Source organism: Dipodomys merriami, unplaced genomic scaffold (genome assembly GCF_024711535.1).
Source record: "Dipodomys merriami isolate MVZ:Mamm:240054 unplaced genomic scaffold, mDipMer1.0.p SCAF_137, whole genome shotgun sequence".
NCBI classification, from domain to species: domain Eukaryota; kingdom Metazoa; phylum Chordata; class Mammalia; order Rodentia; family Heteromyidae; genus Dipodomys; species Dipodomys merriami.
In genome coordinates this window covers 2,102,560-2,120,454 of record NW_027202682.1, presented here as the reverse complement: position 1 = coordinate 2,120,454, position 17,895 = coordinate 2,102,560, and the positions used below count along the sequence as shown (strand labels likewise).

Below are 17,895 nucleotides of genomic sequence, written 5' to 3'. Positions count from 1 at the left end.
AGGGGACCCTCCCAGGTGATACAGGGATGGCTGCTCCTGGAAGGACCGCTTGATTCAGCAGGCCATACATCTTGGGTGCAGCTGCCCACCTCAAACCTCTGCTCTGTTGCTTCGCCCCCCCCCTCCCCCCATACCTGGGTCCCTTCACCTCCCTGCCATCAGCCTTCATTTCCAAAATAACCCAACAAGTGGGGGTTTCCTTAAGAATCCCGTGGAACCTCCGCATTGTTTACAGACCCTAGTCTTGACGCAAAGTCAAAGAGCAACTTCCTAAGCTTTCTCTGGAGCTCCAACCATCTTGGCCTGCACTTCTACCTGCTATCCCCCAGCCTCATTTAGTCCCTTTTGAACTAAGGTACGACGGCCCTTCCTGCTAGGAAACTTCCCCACTGATTCTAAATCATGTTTAGCTGTCTTAGACTGTCTTCTCCAGCACGTGCTTCGCCAACACCCAACCTCACCAGGGCTCTCCCAAGTATACTCGCTTCTTCCTGACCTGTGTGGCGCTTCCTCTCTGCAACCCTTAACTTCCTAAAAACAGCAGAAGCCAGGCGCCAATGGCTCATGCCCATCATCCTAGCTACTCGAGGCTGAGATCTTGAGGATCTCGGTTCAAAGCCAGCCCGGGCAGGAAATTCATGCATGACACTTTTTTTTTCTTTTTGCCGGTTGTGGGGCCTGAACTCTGGGCCTGGGCGCTGTCCCTCAGCTCTTCAGCTCAAGGCTAGCACTCTACCACTTGAGCCACAGCACCACTTCCGGCTTTTTTTCTTTTTGCTTATGTGGTGCTGAGGAATCGAACCCAGGGCCTCAGGCATGCAAGGCAAGTGCTCTACCACTGAGCCAACTTCCCAGCCCATGCATGACACTTTTATCCCCAATAAGCCACCAGAAAACCAGAAGTGGTGCTGTGGCTCAAGTAGTAGAGCGCTAGCATTGGACAGTGCCCAGGCCCAAGAGTTCCTCCCCCGTCATGGCTTCGTAACCTCTAGTCTGGCACAGGACCGAGTTCACTTCTGTGGCCTCGGACCAGCCTGTTCCAGCTGTCACTGAGAAAGATGGTAGGACCTTGAGAACTCCTATTTATACTTAGGAGAGAGCTATGGCCAGGTGGGAAGTCTTAGGGACTGAAGATAGCCCCTGTTCTGGTTCCAGCTTCTCTATAAAGTACATGTGTTCTCCATCTAATCTACATCTCACCTCAGACAGCTTGACAGGGCTGGTCTATGGCAAATGGTATCCAAATGGACTTGACTTAAAGCTAAGTGCCAGGAAACTGCACTGGCTTAAGGGGAGATCTCCATAGGGGCCTGAGCTGCTGGAGGCTAGTGTGTTCAAAGTGACGGGAGCTAACGTTCGCTGACAGCAGCTAGCTACAAGAATGTTTAAACTTTGTTCAAAGCCAGGCACTGGTGGCTCACACCTGGAATAGTGGTCTAGAAAATAAGCCCTCATCTGACAATCACTGTTACATATAAAAATAACTCAATAGAGTTAATATGTCACTTTCAGGGCAATAGATGGACGTAGAACAAACCCTGCTAAGTGATGTAAGCCAAGCTTGGAGATGCTAGGTCTAAAGTGCACTGGAATGTGGTAATATCTACTTGAGCCACAGCACCACTTCTGGCTTTTTCTGTGTGTATGGTCCTGAGGAATCGAACCCAGGGCTTCACGTATGCTAGGTAAGCACTACCACTAAGCCACATTTCTAGACTTCCGTGAGACTCTTCAAAAACCAAAAGTGGTACTGGCTGGTTCAAGGGGTAGAGTACTACCCTTGAGCACAAAGAGGCTCAGCACTGAGGCCCATGTTCAAGCCCCACCACTGACAAAAAATCCTGATACCTAACTACATATTAAAGATGGAAGTGTGAATCTGTAAGGGGGTAAGAGTGGGGAAATATTAAACTAATGAAAAAGGGAAGATGCACATGGCAACTCCTCCCCTTCATGTTATTCAACTTTGAGCAGTGGCAACTTTTAAAGCTCATCTGATCAGAGTTGAGGGGGGCATTAACATGAAGCCCCTGCTCCCACACAGGTGGGCTTTGAACCTGCTGTGGTAGTGGTCCATTTTCAACAGACACTCAAGGAAACACCTTTATTCAGTAGGACTGAAAAACAGACTTGCAGTCATGATTGGTTTGGTGCCTTAAGAACGGGGTGGGGAGAGCTTGGTGTCAGCAGTAGAAAGGCCTCGCCCAGCTCCACGCCCAGCCCTCTCCCACAAGCTATTTGCTGTTGTAGAAAGCCACAGCCTGGAAATCACTTGGGGAGTAAGCTAGGAGGAGAGAGGAGGCTGTGGGCCTTGAGACGCATAAGTGCGTGCTTTCGTGGCGGGAGGCCTCTGTTGTAGGCTGGAGTCCGGTGGTGGTGGATGGACAGACAGACACATGGCTTTGAAAAACAGCAAAAGTCAGGCACTGAACTGGCCTGGGACCGGTTTAGCTGGGAACGGCCAGGCGGGGGCAGCAGAGCGCCTTGCCTTGGCGTGGTGTTACCGTGGCTTTGAGGTCTGCTTGTCTGGGCTGAGGATTGAGATAGATAGCCATTGGGACAAAGATGAAACTTGGGCCCGGGACTCCTGGAAATGGTTGACACGGGGGTGTCCATTGGGTGACGTCAAAAGGGCCTATAGCCCCCCTGTCCGGCCCTCCCGGACACAGCTGCTCCTCCAGGCAGGGCTGAGCTCAGCCAGGCTTCAGGGGTGACAGCAGGCGGCCCCTCGACCCTCTCTCTTCACATAGTCATGCAGCCGGAAGCAGGGCTCGCTGGGACCTTTGGTGCAGCGCTGTTTCAGCTCCCTGCAGAGCAGGGGCGATGACTGGGAGCAAGACGGCCTCCCGTACCCCAGCAAGAGGGTCCGCACCCCAAGTCTGGGGGGGGGAAACTTCCTGTCCAGTACCAGGACTTACTTTGCGATGGCAGTGAAGGCCAAGTCCACGTTGATGCCGGTCTTTGCGCTAGTCTCCATGAACGGCAGCCCGTACTCCTGCAGACGGCTTGTGCCAGCTGCCCCAGGCCCGGCAGGGGCAGCCGCGGCTGCCCTCCCTCCCAGGCGCCCCGCCCCACCCACGGCGCCCCCACTCACCTTGGCCAGCTTCTCCCCGTCCTCCCTCCGCACCACGCGCTCCTGAGCAGAGTCCACCTGGCCCGGGCACAGCACAGGGATTTGGGTGATGGCCTGACCTGTGGCTTACACACGCGCACACATACACACACACACACACAGACCCGCCACCACCCAGGGCCGGGCTGCCCACCTTGTTTCCCAGCAACATGAGCACCACGTTGTGTTGGGCATACTCCTGGATCTCCGTCAGCCAGGCCTGTGGGGAGAGCTGGGACCAGGTGGGGGCTCCTACCCCCTTCGCACCTCGTCCTGTTGGAACCTTGGCGCCTGTGCGCTGGGCAGAGGTGCCCGCCTCACAGACGCCTGATCCCGGGGCCTGCTGACAGGGCCGGATGTCACCGGAGGGGTCACGGGCCCGTCGGTGCCCGTCACCGCAGTCTGCAGGGCTCTGGGAACTTGGGGAGCCTCACGCCACGGGGGCCCTGGTGGCCCATTCATTCCCTCCACCGGGAGAGGAGGCCACTGACCTGGATGTTGTCGAAGGAGGCCTTGTTGGTGACGTCATAGAGCAGCAGCAGCGCTGGGGACAGGGTGGTGAGGACAGCCTGGAGCCCCGTGGCTTCCTGTCAGCCGCCCCCACCCCCCACTCCCGCTGCTCACGCCCGTACCCAGGTCTGGGGCGTGGCAGCATCCCGCCCTCCCCTGTGTGCCCCCCCCATCGCCCCGTGGGTGCTCACCATGGGCGTCTCTGTAGTAGGCGTGGGTCACGCTGCGGAAGCGTTCCTGGCCAGCCGTGTCCCAGATCTGTGGCAACATGGCTCTGGTTACGATGCCCGGCCCCTTTCTGGTGCCCCCTTACCTTCCTCTCTCCCTCCACCCTCCCCCGACTCGCCTCACCTGCAGCTTCACCTTCATGCCATCCACATCCAGAACCTTGTTCTGAAACAGAATCAGCCCCAGCAGGGGCCCAGTGCCACTCTCTGCCTTGGGACTTCCAAGGGGAGAGCAGAGGGGCTTGTAAGTCAGAACCGAACCCAGCCCCGTCCCGCTGACAGGGAAAACGAGGAACCTCTGCCCCGCCCCTGGCTAAGTCTTGTAAGTCATTCTTGAACGCAGGACCAGCCTTCCTGCCGCCTCCCTTCCCTCTGCCTACCGTCTAGGCTTCCAAGGAAACCTTAGGGCTGCCTGGTTCTCTCCAGCTAGATTTTTCCTCCACCACCCTGGAGAGCGCCCCGTTCCTGCTCCATGGGGCTTGCGGTCTTCCTTGACCACCTGCCTAGAGCGCAGACTCACGGGCTGCAGGAGGAGCGGTTGCTGCTTACAGCCATCCGTACTTATTGTGAAGCCTTTTGGGTCATGACTCGGGTCCACTATTAGCTCCCTCGGTGTGCTGCAAATGGGCATCTTGGGGTGTCCTTCCATGGCTGCTCAGATAGCTTAATGAATGAGCTGCTGTATGTACGGAAAAACATCTCACCCAGAGAAAAGGCTAATTAAATTTGTTCTGGATAGGGTTGTTTTTGTGCCAGTGCCGGGGCTTGAACTCAAGGCCTGGGTGCTGTCCTTTAGTGTTTTTACTCACAGCTGACTCTGCTACCACTTGAGCCACAGCTCCACTTCCAGCTTTTTTGGTATTAATTGAAGATAAGTCTCATGGGTTTTTCTGTTCAGGCTGGCTTTGAACCTTGATGTCAGACTGCTCATCCTCCCGAGGAACTAGGATCATAGGCTGGAGCCACCAGCACCCAGCTTAGGATGTTTGTTTGTTTAAAAAAAATCTCTCCCCAATGGGACCTGCAATGCCCTGGGTCTGGGTTTGTGCTTAGCAGATCCAACCGCTCAGCCACAGAGCCTAGAACTGTCTGGTAAACAGTTACTCCCCAAGGCCGAGTCCTGGGCTCTACTGCCCTCCTGAGTTCCTGTTGGGGTACTTCTGGGTCTCCGGGGAACCAGGCTCAGCCATCTGCCAGGCTGAGGACCATACCTCACTTCCCCTGGCACCCTGAAACAAGCTACAAATCAAACAGCTCGCCCTTCTTCATCCCTTGCCCCAGACCCAAAAGGGAGACCAGGACAGGCAACGGAGCACGGCTCTACTCGGCCCGTCCTGCCCAGCCCTTCCTTCACCTCACAGAGCTGCAGGGGACCCGGGACCCCCCCCCATTCCCTGTCTCGGTGTTATCCGTAATAGGCTCATTTCAAAACCACTCCCTGTTCTTGGCATCTGGAACAAAGAATTAAGCAAAACATGAATAATGAGAGAGCCACAGGTTTATTAAAGCAAAACTCTCCGTGAGGAGGAGGGGGAGGAGCAAGGGTGCCAAGCCCCACGGAGCTGAGTCGGGTGGAGGGGAGGGCTTTGAGCGCCCTTCCCCTTTGGTGATGGACAGCTGGGGATTATATAACATTTCCTTTCTGTTGCATATTATCCACAACGCATCAGGAAAAGCCCACAGGCAGGGGGTGTCAGAAGGAGAGAACCTGGTTCGTTAATGAGCAGTTTCTGCCCCGGGCAATTCAGGGGGACATCTATGGATGCCATAGGCGGGCGGATGCCACCGGGGCGTGTGGAGCAGAGCTTTTCCAGAATCGGAATAGCTTCCATGGCCAATCAGGTTTTTCTCACCTGTCCTTCTGCCACAACCCTAGACCACGATTGTCCCCTCTGGTCAGATCTAGCCAGAGAATGTCAGATGATGACTGGCAAATAGGTCCCCATATGCCTCCCCACAGAGGGTGTCAACGAGGACTGTGCTGACTGACCCACACCTTGGGTGGACAGAAGTCTTTGCCATGGGGACAGAAAGGGTCCTGGAAGTGGTAAGATCTACTTAAAGAAATCATTCCTAGGGCTGGGAAGGTGGCTCAGTGGTAGAGCGCTTGCCTTGCATGCATGAGGCCCTGGGTTCAATTCCTCAGTACCACATAAGCAGAAGGAAAAAAAAAAGCCAGAAGTGGCAGTATGGCTCAAGCGCTAGCCATGAGCTGAAGAGCTGAGGGACAGCACCCAGGCCCAGAGTTCAGGCCCCATGACTGGACCTCCCACCACCCCCCCAAAAAAAGAAATCATTCCTAGGGCTGGGCATGTGGCGCTGTTGGTAGAGTGCTTGATTAACATGCATGAAGCCCTGGGTTCGATTCCTCAGTCCCACATACACAGAAAAAGCCAGAAGTGACGCTGTGGTTCAAGTGGTAGAGTGCTAGCCTTGAGCAAAAGAAGCTCAAGGACAGTGCCCAGGTCCTGAGTTCAAGCCCTAGGATAGGCCAAAAAAAAAAAGGAAGGAAGGAAGAAATAAATACACAAATAAATAATTCCTAGATCTGGATTACTGCAGAGTACACAAAGTGATCAATCCTCAGGAAAAGTAGAAAAAAGTTTAGCAAAAAATTCAAATGTAAGCTGGGCACTAGTGGCCCACACCTGTAATCCTAACTACACAGGAGGCTGAGATCTGAGGATCATGGTTCAAAGCCAGCCTGGGCAGGAAAGTACGTGAGACTCTTATCTCCAAAAAACCACTAGAAAACCGGAAGTGGTGCTATGGCTTAAGTGGTAGAGCGCTCTCCTTGAGCTGAAGAGCACAGGGGCAGTGCCCAAGCCCTGAGTTCAAGCCCCACAACTAACAGAAAAAAAAAAAAGAAAGCCAGAGGTGGAGCTGTGGCTCAAGTGATAGAGTGCTAGCCTTGAGCAAAAGAGCTTAGGGACAGCGCCCAGGTTCTGAGCTCAAGCCCAGGATTGGCACAAAAGAGAGAGAGAGGGGGGAGGAGGGGAGGGAGGGAGAAAGGAAAGAAAGAAAGAAGGAAGGAAGAAAGGACGGAAAGGAAGGAAGGACGGAAAGGAAGGAAGAAAGAAGGAAAGAAGGGAGGGAAAAGAAAAAGAAAGATGGCTAGCTAACCTACTGGCACCCATGGACAGCAGGATTTTGATATGGTTTCTCCCATTCATAAGCCCCCTCAGTAGTGACTTTCCTGGGATCATGTTTTGGGTCATGGATCCTGCATGTATGTATTTATTTTGTCTCTTCTTACCGAGGAGCCATTTGCCTAGAAATGACAGTCCCCACAGACGTTCCATCCTGTACCTGAAGAAGTGACCGTGGGCAAAATTAATGGCACCAGTCAGAGCTTCTGGTGGAAGAGAGTACTGCCCTGAAGGCTGACTTCTGCTTAGAACACAGCAAGACTTCTGCAGTCCCCAGCAGGTACAGCTACACCCCCTTGCCAGCCCCAAACTGAAGAACCCATCACTCTTCCCACCTCCTAAAGACTTGCTGGGATCCCATCTTCAGGAAAATGAGGGAGGAGAAGTAGCCATGACAGAGGGAGGTGGAGACTTCAACCCCATCCCTACCCAGGACCCACCGCTGACTCCTTCCTAAACAGCTGATTTTGCTCTCAGAGCATCCTGATGGAGGAAGTTTCTCCCAGAAGGGTAACTCGCCCCAAAAAGGATGTCTGGAATCTCACTTTTTCCCTTAGATCGCTTTTTGGTCATTACCATATAATTTGCATTGAAATTTGCCCCCCTTGGGATTTTCCTGGTGCATTGTGGGTAAGAATGTAAGGAACTACTATGTAATCAGAAGCTGCCACCTCAAAACTGTCCCACCACAACGGAGGAGAGACCTTTGACCCAATTCAGCCTAAAAGCGCCCTAACACAGGACCCAGAGGGTCTTGCATTCCTGTTTGGTCCACTCCTGAGTGCACTTTTGCTTTCATAAACCTGTGGCTTTTCTCCTCGCTCACGAGTGTCGTTCAATTCCTTGCTAAAGACACCAAGAATGGAACTGTTCTGAAACAAGTCTACTGCTCCACAGCACCTCATCCGGGCCTTCTCAGCCTCCTGCTAACTCGGTCTAATTAAAGGGTGAGAGAAATAAATGGGAATTCAGAATGTGCTAAGAATCACACCAGCATCTCAACATGTGGGGTTCCATCTGACAGCCCCCAAGTCCTCTTGAGGTGCTGGGGGAAGTGTCCTCACCCCAAGGTAACACTCCCCCGCCCCTCCCCACCCAGCAAACACAGGCTGCAAGACTGACACGTGGCTTGAAGGGCCTGGGCAGGGCCCAGCCTGGCCTCCCCTCTGCCTGGAGGAGGTGGAGACGCAGCCCTAGGGTGGTGCCAACCCCCGGCACTGGACAACCTATTTCTGCATCAGTCTAGAGCAGGTGTGGGGAGGTGTCCGCCACCAAGCCTGGTGGCTCAGGACAGCTCCACCCCGAGCTGTAGCTACAGGTTGGGGAGAGGGGGTCCTGGGTGGACTGCCTGTGAGGGGACCAGGGCGTGGCTGGGCCGGGGAGGAGCCGGGGGCCTCAGCCTCTGTGCTCACCCGGAAGTCGATGCCCACGGTGGAGATGAAGGCGCCCGCCAGAAACGCTCCGTCCTTGAAGCGCACTAGCAGACAGGTCTTCCCCACACCGGAATCGCCCACCAGCATGACCTAGGCCGGGATGTTGGGGGTAGGGGAGAAAGGCTGAGAAAAGGGGACTGGGGCGCTGTTCCAGCCACAGAGTCTGCCCTGAGCAGTTCTGGCCAGAGATGGGCCGGGGGCCAGGGGCAGGAGAGAAAAGGGGCATTCTAGGCCTCTGGGGGAGAGGCCGGGGAGCAGTTACAGTCTCCAATAATCTGAACCCCCCAGTCTCTGCCCCTAAGGGTCTCTGTCCCATCTCCAACAGCGCGCATCTCAATGGAGGGGGCCCCAGGGCCTCGGATCCCATTCACAACCCCACCAGTCCTCCCACACCTGATTTGGGAGGTCAGTCCCTACTTGGAGCTTAATGGGGAGCAGACCCTGGGGAGGGAGGGAGGTCAGCTGTGGCCTCCAGAGTCCTGGGAGGCGTGTGCCAGGGGGGCTTCTTCAAACAAACCCCAGCAAGGACGCCAAGCGTCCATCCTACAAGGCTGACCAGGTCAGGTCTTGACCTGAAGAGCGTCTGGGCCCCATCCGCGGCCAGGTGGGGCTGGCCAGGCCCCGTCCTGTCCCCGTCCAGCCAGCTCAGCCCCAACCCGACGTCCCAGAACCCAGGGCTATGCCTGTCCACCCCAGGTCACACTCATCGCTTCTGCCTTGGTCCCGGGGAGGCCTCATCCCCCCCCCCCGCCCCCGTTAGCGAGCCTCCTCCTGGCCGCCCCCCTTGGGGAGGGGAGGCCGGCCCAGACCCGCAGGCCCCGGCGAGGGAAGGCGCCATATGGGAAGCGATAACGCGGGAGCTGGTGGGGGGGGGAGCCGGAGGGGCCCCGAGGAGCCCGGATGCGTGCGTGGGGGGCCCGGGCCCCCCGACACCCGTGCCAGCTGTTGAACGCGGCCGGCGGCGGGGCGCCGCTCGGGACCTCGGGGCGCGGGGCCGCCGCGCGCCCCGGCCCTCCCCCGGGCCCGGCCCCGACGCCACCGCGCGCCCGCGGGGCCCCCGCCCGGCTCACCTTGAAGGCGACGTTGTAGAAGTCGCCGCCGCCGAGCGAGGGCGGGCCGGGCTGCGGGGGCCCGGGGGGCGCCGCCTCGGGGCCCGGGCGCGCGGAGCGGGGCCGGTCGGCGGAGGGCAGCGCGGAGGCGGCGGGCGCGCGGGCGCCCTTGCTCCGGGGGGCCTTCTTCCTGGACATGGTCGGCGGGCGCGCCCGGGGCCCGACCCGGATCGGGACTCGCACGCGAACCCGTGCCGCGGCGGCGGCGGCGGCGGCATCCCGGGCTCCGGCCTCGGGGCGGGGCCCCGCCCAGGCCCCGCCCAGGCCCCGCCCCCGGCCCGCGCGCAGCCACTCAGGCCCGGCCGCCCGCCGCCGCCGCCAATGGCTGCGCCCGGGAGGCGCCATCCCGAGGAGCCCGCCGCCGCCCCCGGGGGTCCTGGGACGCGGTCCGGCCGAGCGGGGGCCCCGGCCCGGCCCCCGGCCCCCGCGCTCCGTCGTCTCCGGGGCGCGCGGGTCCGGGAAGCTCCGGCTGACAGCTGGTTATCGGGAGGACAGGCTGGGGACAGCGCGGCCCCCGCCGCCTCCGCCCCCCGCGGTGCCCGTCCCTGTCCCTTCCCAGGCCGGGTTCCGACCCTAGGGCGACCGCCAGGGCTGATTCTTCAAACCCAAAGTGGACCCTGGCCCAGCGTTCTGCGGCCCAGCGCGCCCTCCATCCAAGCTGGCTGGGGCTCTGTCCCGAGAGCCCCGCTGAAGATCCCCGGGTCTCCAGAGCTACACCTGGGGAGGGGGCGTCAAGCCGAGGGGCCCAGGGCAGTGCCCTGGGTCATCTGGGAGCTGGAGGGACAGCTCGACTGGCAGAGCCCCGTGGGAGGGGGCAGCTGGTTGGGGGGGGCCAGTGATGGAGCCTTGCCACCCAGCAGCGATCCCCCCCACACACAGGGGGACTCTGGGTGCTGTCCTATACCAGGTACACGGTGTATTCAAAACCGTTGGTCAGATGTGTACTTCTAGGGCCCCAATGCACAGATAGGGAAACTGAGGCCCAGGAAGGTTAGGGGGGAGCCGTCCATGGCCACTGGATTAGGAGGTGGTAGAACCAGGATTTATTTGTGAGAACTATTTCCAGAGACTAGAAACCATCTCACGGAAGGGTTGGCTCAGATCGACCTCTCAGGAACCTGTCGGAGCTGTAACTAGAACCCAGGGAAGTCCTCTTAGAGCTCCCCCTTCCCCATTCCTTTCTTTCCTTGTCCCCCTCTGTCTCCTCACCCTCTTTCAGGCTGATCTCCAGCTCTGTGTGTCCAGGAAGGCTGGCCCAGGGTCTCAGCTAGGAGCTGGGGTTGGGTGCTGTAAGTAGGGCATCTGGGGGGTGGGGAGGTGCTGGTGGGGTGGCAAGGAGGAAGAGGAAAGCAGCGGGGAGCTGCAGAAAGGAGGAGCTGGCAGAGGAGGTCTGCCTGCAAAGTTAGGAATTTGCATAAAAATCCAGGTCTCTGACTTCTCACTTCTTTTCTTCTTCTTTCCATTGCTGGGGATTGAACCCAGAAAATTGTATTTGCTAAGCCTTCTGCCACTTGAGCTAGGACTGTAGCCTTTCTTTCTTTTTTGTTTTATTGTTTTATTTATTTTTGTTGTTGTTGTTTTTGCTTTGGGCTGTCCTTGAACTCTTGATCCTCCTACTGCTGCCATGTGAGTAGGTGTATGACCACCTTGCTTCCTCTGATCTCTCTGGGAAAAGTGGGAGCTCTGGGTGCTTGACTCAGACCCCTGGGCTCTGGTCTCTCCTCCTTCCTCATCTCTGATCATTATGTCTCTTGGTTCCTGCGTTTGCCATCTGTCTTCCCCTCTGGAACGTGAGCTCTCTGGGCACAGGAAGCAGCTTGTCTTGGTCACTGCCATCTCCCTGGAAGCCAGTGCCAGGACTCAACAAGCAGCTCTGAAGTTGGAGAATGAACAATGAGAAACATGGGCCTCACCTCAGGAGGACACGTAATTGCTGACAAAGATTTAAGACAGGGGCTGGGAAGGTGGCTCAGTGGTAGAGCGCTCGCCTTGCACGAGTGAGGCCCTGGGTTTGATGCCTCAGCACCACATAAGCAGAAAAAGCCAGAAGTGGTGCTGTGGCTCAAGAGGTAGAGCACTTGCCTTGAGCTGAAGAGCTTAGGGACAGCGCCCAGGCTCAGAGTTCAAACTCCGTGACTGACAAAAAAAAAAAAAGGATTTAAGACAGAATCTTTGTTAGTGCAAGGGTGGGAAAGCCACTGTGGGCTCCGTGTGAGAGTGAGGTTTTATGGGGAAAGGGAAATTTGCACTGAGCTTTGAAGGTAGAATAGAGGTCCAATAGGAGACACCAGGTAGAGGGCAAAACAGATCAGGGTGGGTGATGAGGGAACATCAGGGGAGGTAATCCACTCTGTTACAATGTAGCAGATGCTACAGGAGGGGGGGGGGAGGAGGTTTCAGCACCCTGGGGAGAGGTGGTAGGGACAGAACCACAGCCTGAAGGAAGAGGGTCTATGTCTTCTGCCTTTGAATCTGGTTGCTTAGACCAATAGATGGCGCAGAAATGAATTTCTTGCCTCTGGAGCAGTCATTCTTGTAATCTGCCTGCCAGATTACAGCTCCCCGATCGGTGTGCAGTGACTCTGCCCGCGCCAGTCTCCACTGAGGCAGAGCTCTGGGATGGAGGGTTAAGCTGAGTTTCAGGGGGGTCCTGTGGCAAATGGCAGCAGAGCCCCCAAGAGATGCTCCCCCCCCAAAAAAAAAGCTCGGCTTTCAGTTCTTGGAGTAGGAAGCATGCCAGAAGCCCGCCAGTCCCCGGCTTGCTTGGTAACCTTAGGTGTCTGACGTTCCCCTCCCGTGAAACGCGGCGGAGCGGGGTAGGAGGAACTCATCTCCAAGGGCCCTTCCAGCGCCAACACCTTCTGTGCTGTGAAATCCGTGTGAACGTTGCCATGGAGCTGTCAGAGGAACTGCAGCAGCGTTGAATTCAACTTCCTTGAGAGGAAGGAAGGGGGGAGGAGGAAGTGAGTCACCTCAGAGACCAGAAGCGATGGACATCACACAGGTGTGCTGGCTGGCCCTAGTGTCCAGGTAGTCAGGGGCCTCTCTGGTATCCAGGTATGTGGGGGGTAGGGGGGCTCTTAAGTGTTCTGACTCTGGCAGGATACCCCCAGAAGCCCACTCAGGTCAGTGACCTTGATAACTAGTGGTATCCGGTTGCCATCCATCCCTGCCCAGAAAGGGCGGGGAGCTTCCATGTGGAGCAGAAGTCCCTCCCAGAAGGCTGAAGGGGTGGCCACAGCAGCTGGGTACTGGCCTGTGTGGGCAGCCATGCACACACCCATCCTAAAGGAGTGTCAGCCTGCAGGTTGTGGCCGCCGGTCTGTCCACTCACACCATCAGAGGCCAGCTCTCTCCAGGGCCAGCAGCCGGCCCCTAGCCAAAGCCCCTGTGGCCAGCACAGAGGGCTGAGTAGGGCAAATGGCTCCAGGCTCCCTGGGAGCCTTTAACAGACATGCCAGGGTCGGTCCATGAAGTGATTATTCACACCCCAGAAACAACCACACAGCTCCTGAAGTCATCAATCACTGACTACCCAGACTGAGCCAAGTGCTACCCTTGCATTATTTCTTCTTCTTAGGGATCAAACTGAGGGTGTTGAGCATATCAGGCAAATGTTCCAATGTTCTACTGAGCTACACCTCCAGCCTGAGAATCTAGGATTTTGGTGGCATGTCAAGAACTCAAGGTAAAGACAGGAGCCCAGATTTTGTGTGTGTGTGTGTGTGTGTTTGAGACAGCATCTTACTACATATCTCAAGTTGGCCTCAATCTGTATTGTTCCTGTCTCTACCTTTAAAAGTAGCTGTGGCCTTGGGCTGGGAAGATGCTTAGTTGGTAGAGTGTTTGCCTAGCATGCATGAAGCCCTGGGTTCAATTCCTCAGTACCAAATAAACTGGGCCAAGTGTTGGTAGCTTACACCTGGAATCCTAGCTACTCAAGAGGCTGAGATCTGAGGATGGTTGTTTGAAGCCAGCCTGGGCAGGAAAGTGTGAAACTCTTATCTCCAATTAACTACCAGAAAACCAGAAGTAGAGCTGTGGCTTAAAGTGGTAGAGTGCTAGTCTTGAGTAAAAAAGGTCAGGGATAGTGCCCAGGTCCTGAGATCAAGCCCCATAACAGACAAAAAATAAAATAAAATAGGCTGGGCACCCGTGGCTCATGCCTGTAATGCTAGCTACTCAGGAGGCTGAGATCTGAGGATCGAGGTTCAAAGCCAGCCCAGGCAGGAAAGACCGTGAGACTCCTATCTCCAATAAACCACTATAAAACCAGAAGTGGTGCTGTGGCTCAAGTGGTAGAGCGCTCACCTTGAGCTGAAGAGCTGAGGGACAGCGCCCAGGCCCAGAGTTCAAGCCCCATGACTGGGGGGGTGGAGGGGAAGAAGAGTGAGTTCAAACCTCAGTGCTGAGAAAAAAAAAGAAGTAAAGTGTACAATTGGATCCGTTTTGACATTGTTACCCTTTGTACACCAGTTAGGGGAAGGAGTGTATCTACGGTTCCAGTTCGTTTTCAGCGGGCTGCGTGTCCAGATGCCCAGCCCCGGGCAGACCATCTGCAGACACTCCCAAGTTCCTTCCTTCTGCAGACAGTCCCAAGTTCCATCGTTCAGGTGAGTTTACTAACTTCAGGCGACTGGGGGGCGGCCTTGGGGGCCCGGTGCGGGAGCCAGGTGAAAGGCGCCCGCGGGGCCTCCAGGGGGCGGTGTCGCCCAGCGCCTGCCCGCCCGCGCCCTGCACGGGCCGAGACGCGCGCTCTGCGGGCGGGGGGCGCCCCGCTCCGGGATCCGTCCCTGCGGCCGGCTCTTCCCACGAACGGCTGTTGTGTGCCAGTCCTGGGGCTGGAACTCAGAGCCCGGGCGCCGCCCCTGGGCCTCTCTGTGCTCAAGGCTGGCGCTCCCACGGAGCCACAGCGCCGCTTCCGGCTTTTTCCGCGTCTGTGGCGCTGAGGACTCGAACCCAGGGCCTCAGGCCTGCCAGGCCAGCGCCCCACCACGGAGGCCCCTTCCCGGCCCCTTGGGCTGTTTTCCTTGCACCCCTCTGTGTGTGGCCAGTTCTGAGCTTGAGGAAGGCCCGGGCTGCGGGGCCGGCGTCTGTAACGTCGGGAGGGTGGGGTGGCGGAGGCGGACGGCCCAGACACCGGCGGGGACGCCCGAGTCCTCCCCGGGGCTGAGGACCAGACCCCGGAAGGCGGGGCGCGGCCGCCGACTTCCGCCAGCCTCGCACCGCCCTTTGCGCAGCGCCAGAGCGTTGCCCCGCCTTCCTTCATCCCCGGGGGTGGGGCCTGCAGCGAGGAGGGCGGAGCCTCCGAACGCCCCGCCCCTGCCAACGCTGCGCGGGGAGCGGTCCCGCCTCCTCCCGAGGCGCACGCACCGAGGCTGCGGCAAGAGGGCGGGGCCTGCTCCTCCCTCCGGCCCCGCCCCGGGCACTGCAGAGCTGAGGGCGGAGTCTGCGAGGTCGGCAGATGCTGCGGCCGAGGAGGTTGCGCCTCCTTCTGGCCACGCCCACCGCCGGCGCGCGTCGTGGGGCGGGGCCCTCGGTAGACCCCGCCCCCCGACCGCGAGGAGGCGGAGCCCGCGGCGGCGCCGCAGTGCAGCGCGAGCGCGCTAGCGGGCGGCCGAGGACCTCGGGGGCGGCCTGACCGCGGAGCGCTGAGCGGGTGTCGCGCCACAGACAGGCCCCGGGCCGCCGGCGGATCCAGCCCGGTGCTGCGCCATGCCTTCCGCAGGCCCCTCCTGAGGCGCGGGCGCGCGGGCGGGCCTCGGGCCGCCGAGGCCATGCGCGCGTGGCGCTGACGATGCCGCCCGGCGCGCCCGCCCGCCTGGCGCTGGCCCTGGGCCTGGGCCTGTGGCTCGGGGCTCTGGCGGGGGGCTCCGGGCACGGCTGCGGGCCCTGCGAGGGGCCCTGTCTCTGCGACCCGGGGCCCGGCGCCGCCTGCCGCGTCAACTGCTCGGGCCGCGGGCTGCGGACGCTCGGCCCCGCGCTGCGCATCCCCGCGGCGGCCACGGCGCTGTGAGTAGCCGCGCTGCGGCGGGACGGGCGGCGGGGCGGCGGGGCGGCGGGCGGCGGGCGGCGGGCGGCGGGCGCGGCCCCGGCCCCGGCCCCGGCCCCGGGCTGCCGGACGCCGCGGGCCTGGCCGCTCCCAGGGCGAAGCTCCAGCTGGGACGTCCGCCCGGCTAAATAAGGAAAACCTGGCCCCGGGGCCAGCCGGGACTCCCGGTTTCTGAGGAGAAAACGTCGCCCCTCCCCGCGGGGCTCGGCGGACGCCCGCCGAGGGAACGGGCGGGGGCGCGGGGAGGACAGACGCGCTAATTGGAGCCTCGTCGGCGGGAGGCTGGTCGGGTTCCGGGCCGGGGTTGGGCGGGTCTGTGGTGGGCGCTAGGCCCTCGGTAAGGGTCGATGGGTGTGTGAGAATCGGTCCCGGGTAAGTCGGGGCGGGGGAAGAGGGCGGGAAGGGGCCGGGCCCTGCCGTGGAGCGGGTGGGGGAGCGGACCCACAGGTGGGCCGGGGCCTGGACTGGCCCAGGTGCTCTGTGGCAGCGTTATCCTGAGAACCCAGCCTCGGGGTCTGTGTTGGGAGCAGCCTTTCTTTGGGGGTGGATAGGTGCAGGGGAACCCCAGCCTTCCTGGTGAAGAAGTCGTTTTTTTGGAGACATGACGCAGTGGGTTTCAGGTATCTCCACTGAGTAGGGCTTGGCCTCGTGCAGTGCCCAGGACCTAGGGTTGGACTGGAAAGGATTTGCAGAGAACAGGATTGCAGGCACTGACCCTCCAAGGCTGAAGAGGCTCAGAATTTTCCGGGCACTTCCAGCACCTCACTTCCAGAAACTCCTGCTGGGTTCCCCTGGGGAGCTTCTTCCATCTCTGCTCTGGTTAAACCATAAATGGGTCCTGGGCATTCGGCTTGGGTGGCCCCATGGAGGGCCACACGGGGAGTCCTGTGTCCCTGGGGTTTTGCCCAGTGGCCTTGGGAGTGGGAAAAGAGCAAGTTCTGTGGGGCTGGCCAGGAGCTGTGACTGGGGCCTGCAGGGCTTGTCATTGTGCTCTTTGACTGGAAGGCTCCATGCCTCAGGCCTGTCTGTGGAGATGCCCCCTCCCGCCTGCCAGCAGGGCTCACAGAATTGCGTCAGATTCGTGCCACCCATTGTTTCTGGATGCTGAGGGTGAACGCACCTCTCTCTCTGTTGACTGGCTACTCTGGGAGAACGGCCTGGCTCCCACTGGTTCCTGCTTCCTCAGCCTCTCTTGCCCCTGTTGCATCTCTGCTGGTCTCCCAGGAGCTGTGGAGGAAGTAGAGGAGGAGGGCCTGGAGCTTGAGCCCTTACCTTGGTGGGTCCTGTTACATTCTGGTCCTGGGCTTTGGTAAAGGAGCCTTACTGGCCCTGGTGTTGTCTCATGTATTTTAGAGACTAGGAAGCGGCATGTATCAGGGACTCAATAAGTGCTTAGTCACAGATTTAGGATTTGGGGGCTTTCGGCCTTCTATTTGTGGGAGCACCCAGGCGTTGTCCTTGGGGGAGGGGACATACCCCTGGCAGCCTGGCCTGGCCTGATCTGGCAGGATCCTCGGGGATCCTGGCCACTCTGTGTGCAGTGGGGCCTCAGCATGGACTCAGGTGGGCAGGTGGGTAACCTGCCCCTGAGAGATTTCCAGAGAGAACACAGGAAACTAGGGCCTTAGGGGCAGGTGTAGAGACTTCTTCCTGCTGGGTTTCTTCCCAGAAACCCTTGTCTGCACTAGGTAGGTTGTCAGCCCTGTAGACTCCCAGCAAGATAGGTGGGTCTCAGAGATGGGAGAGGCCAGGGCCAGAGACTGCAGCCTCCGAGGCCAGAGCTTAGGAGCACCGAAAGAGCACTGCGAGCGCTACCTTCTCACTGTCAGCACAGGCCCTCCACTGGCTGAGCCAGTGGGAGGTGAGACCACAGACTTCCAGCCTTTCTTGGGTTAAAATGATGTGGCAGCTGGAACAAGATGACATTACTGGCAAAGGTTGCTGCTCTGCTATTTTTAAAGCTTTGCTATGGAGAATTTAAAGCTTTGTTATGGAGAACAGTAGGCAGACAGAATGATGACTCTCATGTTCTCTCCTCCTTGCCCCTGCTACAAGTTTTGAGCAAAATGCTAGCATCCTGCAAGTTTTTCTGTGTTTTGGAGTGATATATACACTCAGAACACACTTAAAGCATGGGACGATTCTTTTTTGTTGTTGGTGATGGTGGTTGTGGGGCTTGAATTCAGGGCCTGGGCGCTGTCTCTGAGCTCTTTTTGCGTAAAGTTAGCACTCTACCACTTTGAGCTACTGCTCCCCTTCAGGTTTTCTGGTGGTTAATTGGAGATGAGTCTCATGAACTTTGC

General features: G+C 58.6%; 2 protein-coding genes and 1 long non-coding RNA gene across 7 annotated transcripts in view; 2 read left to right on the top strand and 1 right to left on the bottom strand.

Annotated features, from left to right (window-relative positions):
* Positions 1–2,090: 2,090 nt before the first annotated feature.
* Positions 2,091–9,730, bottom strand: LOC138825438 (ras-related protein Rab-26-like). The gene is made up of 9 exons (XM_070020004.1): positions 9,502–9,730; positions 8,411–8,521; positions 3,974–4,015; positions 3,814–3,880; positions 3,604–3,656; positions 3,267–3,332; positions 3,095–3,151; positions 2,919–2,995; positions 2,091–2,807 (listed from the first exon to the last, which is right to left on the bottom strand). The coding sequence occupies exons 1-9, from the start codon at positions 9,676–9,678 to the stop codon at positions 2,705–2,707; spliced, it is 753 nt and encodes a 250-aa protein (XP_069876105.1). The 5' UTR covers positions 9,679–9,730; the 3' UTR covers positions 2,091–2,704.
* Positions 4,799–7,823, top strand: LOC138825439 (uncharacterized). 2 transcript variants are annotated; one of them, XR_011371401.1, is made up of 2 exons: positions 4,799–5,896; positions 7,113–7,823. It is a non-coding gene; the product is annotated as an uncharacterized lncRNA (long non-coding RNA). The 2 variants fall into 2 exon arrangements; XR_011371400.1 differs by having other exon boundaries at positions 7,110–7,823.
* A 2,693-nt stretch (positions 9,731–12,423) lies between the features above and the next one.
* LOC138825436 (polycystin-1-like) overlaps positions 12,424–17,895 on the top strand; it is a 44,668-nt gene continuing 39,196 nt past the window's right edge. For 3 of the 4 annotated variants that reach the window (XM_070019990.1, XM_070019991.1, XM_070019989.1), the window contains exon 1: positions 15,164–15,552. In XM_070019990.1, coding sequence (XP_069876091.1) covers positions 15,338–15,552 — 215 coding nt within the window. In that variant the 5' untranslated portion in view covers positions 15,164–15,337. Of the gene's footprint in view, positions 12,545–13,120; positions 13,229–14,016; positions 14,154–15,163; positions 15,553–17,895 lie in introns of those variants that run through there. The other variant, XM_070019992.1, reaches the window with a different exon arrangement.

Coding starts and splice junctions, on each gene's coding strand:
- LOC138825438 (XM_070020004.1), bottom strand. CDS start 9,678: ATGTCCAGGAAGAAGGCCCCCCGGAGCAAGGGCGCCCGCGCGCCCGCC. Junction 4,016..8,410: donor CCGTGGGCATCGACTTCCGG/GTGAGCACAGAG, acceptor ATTCTGTTTCAG/AACAAGGTTCTGGATGTGGA. Junction 3,152..3,266: donor TCATGTTGCTGGGAAACAAG/GTGGGCAGCCCG, acceptor TGCCCGGGCCAG/GTGGACTCTGCTCAGGAGCG.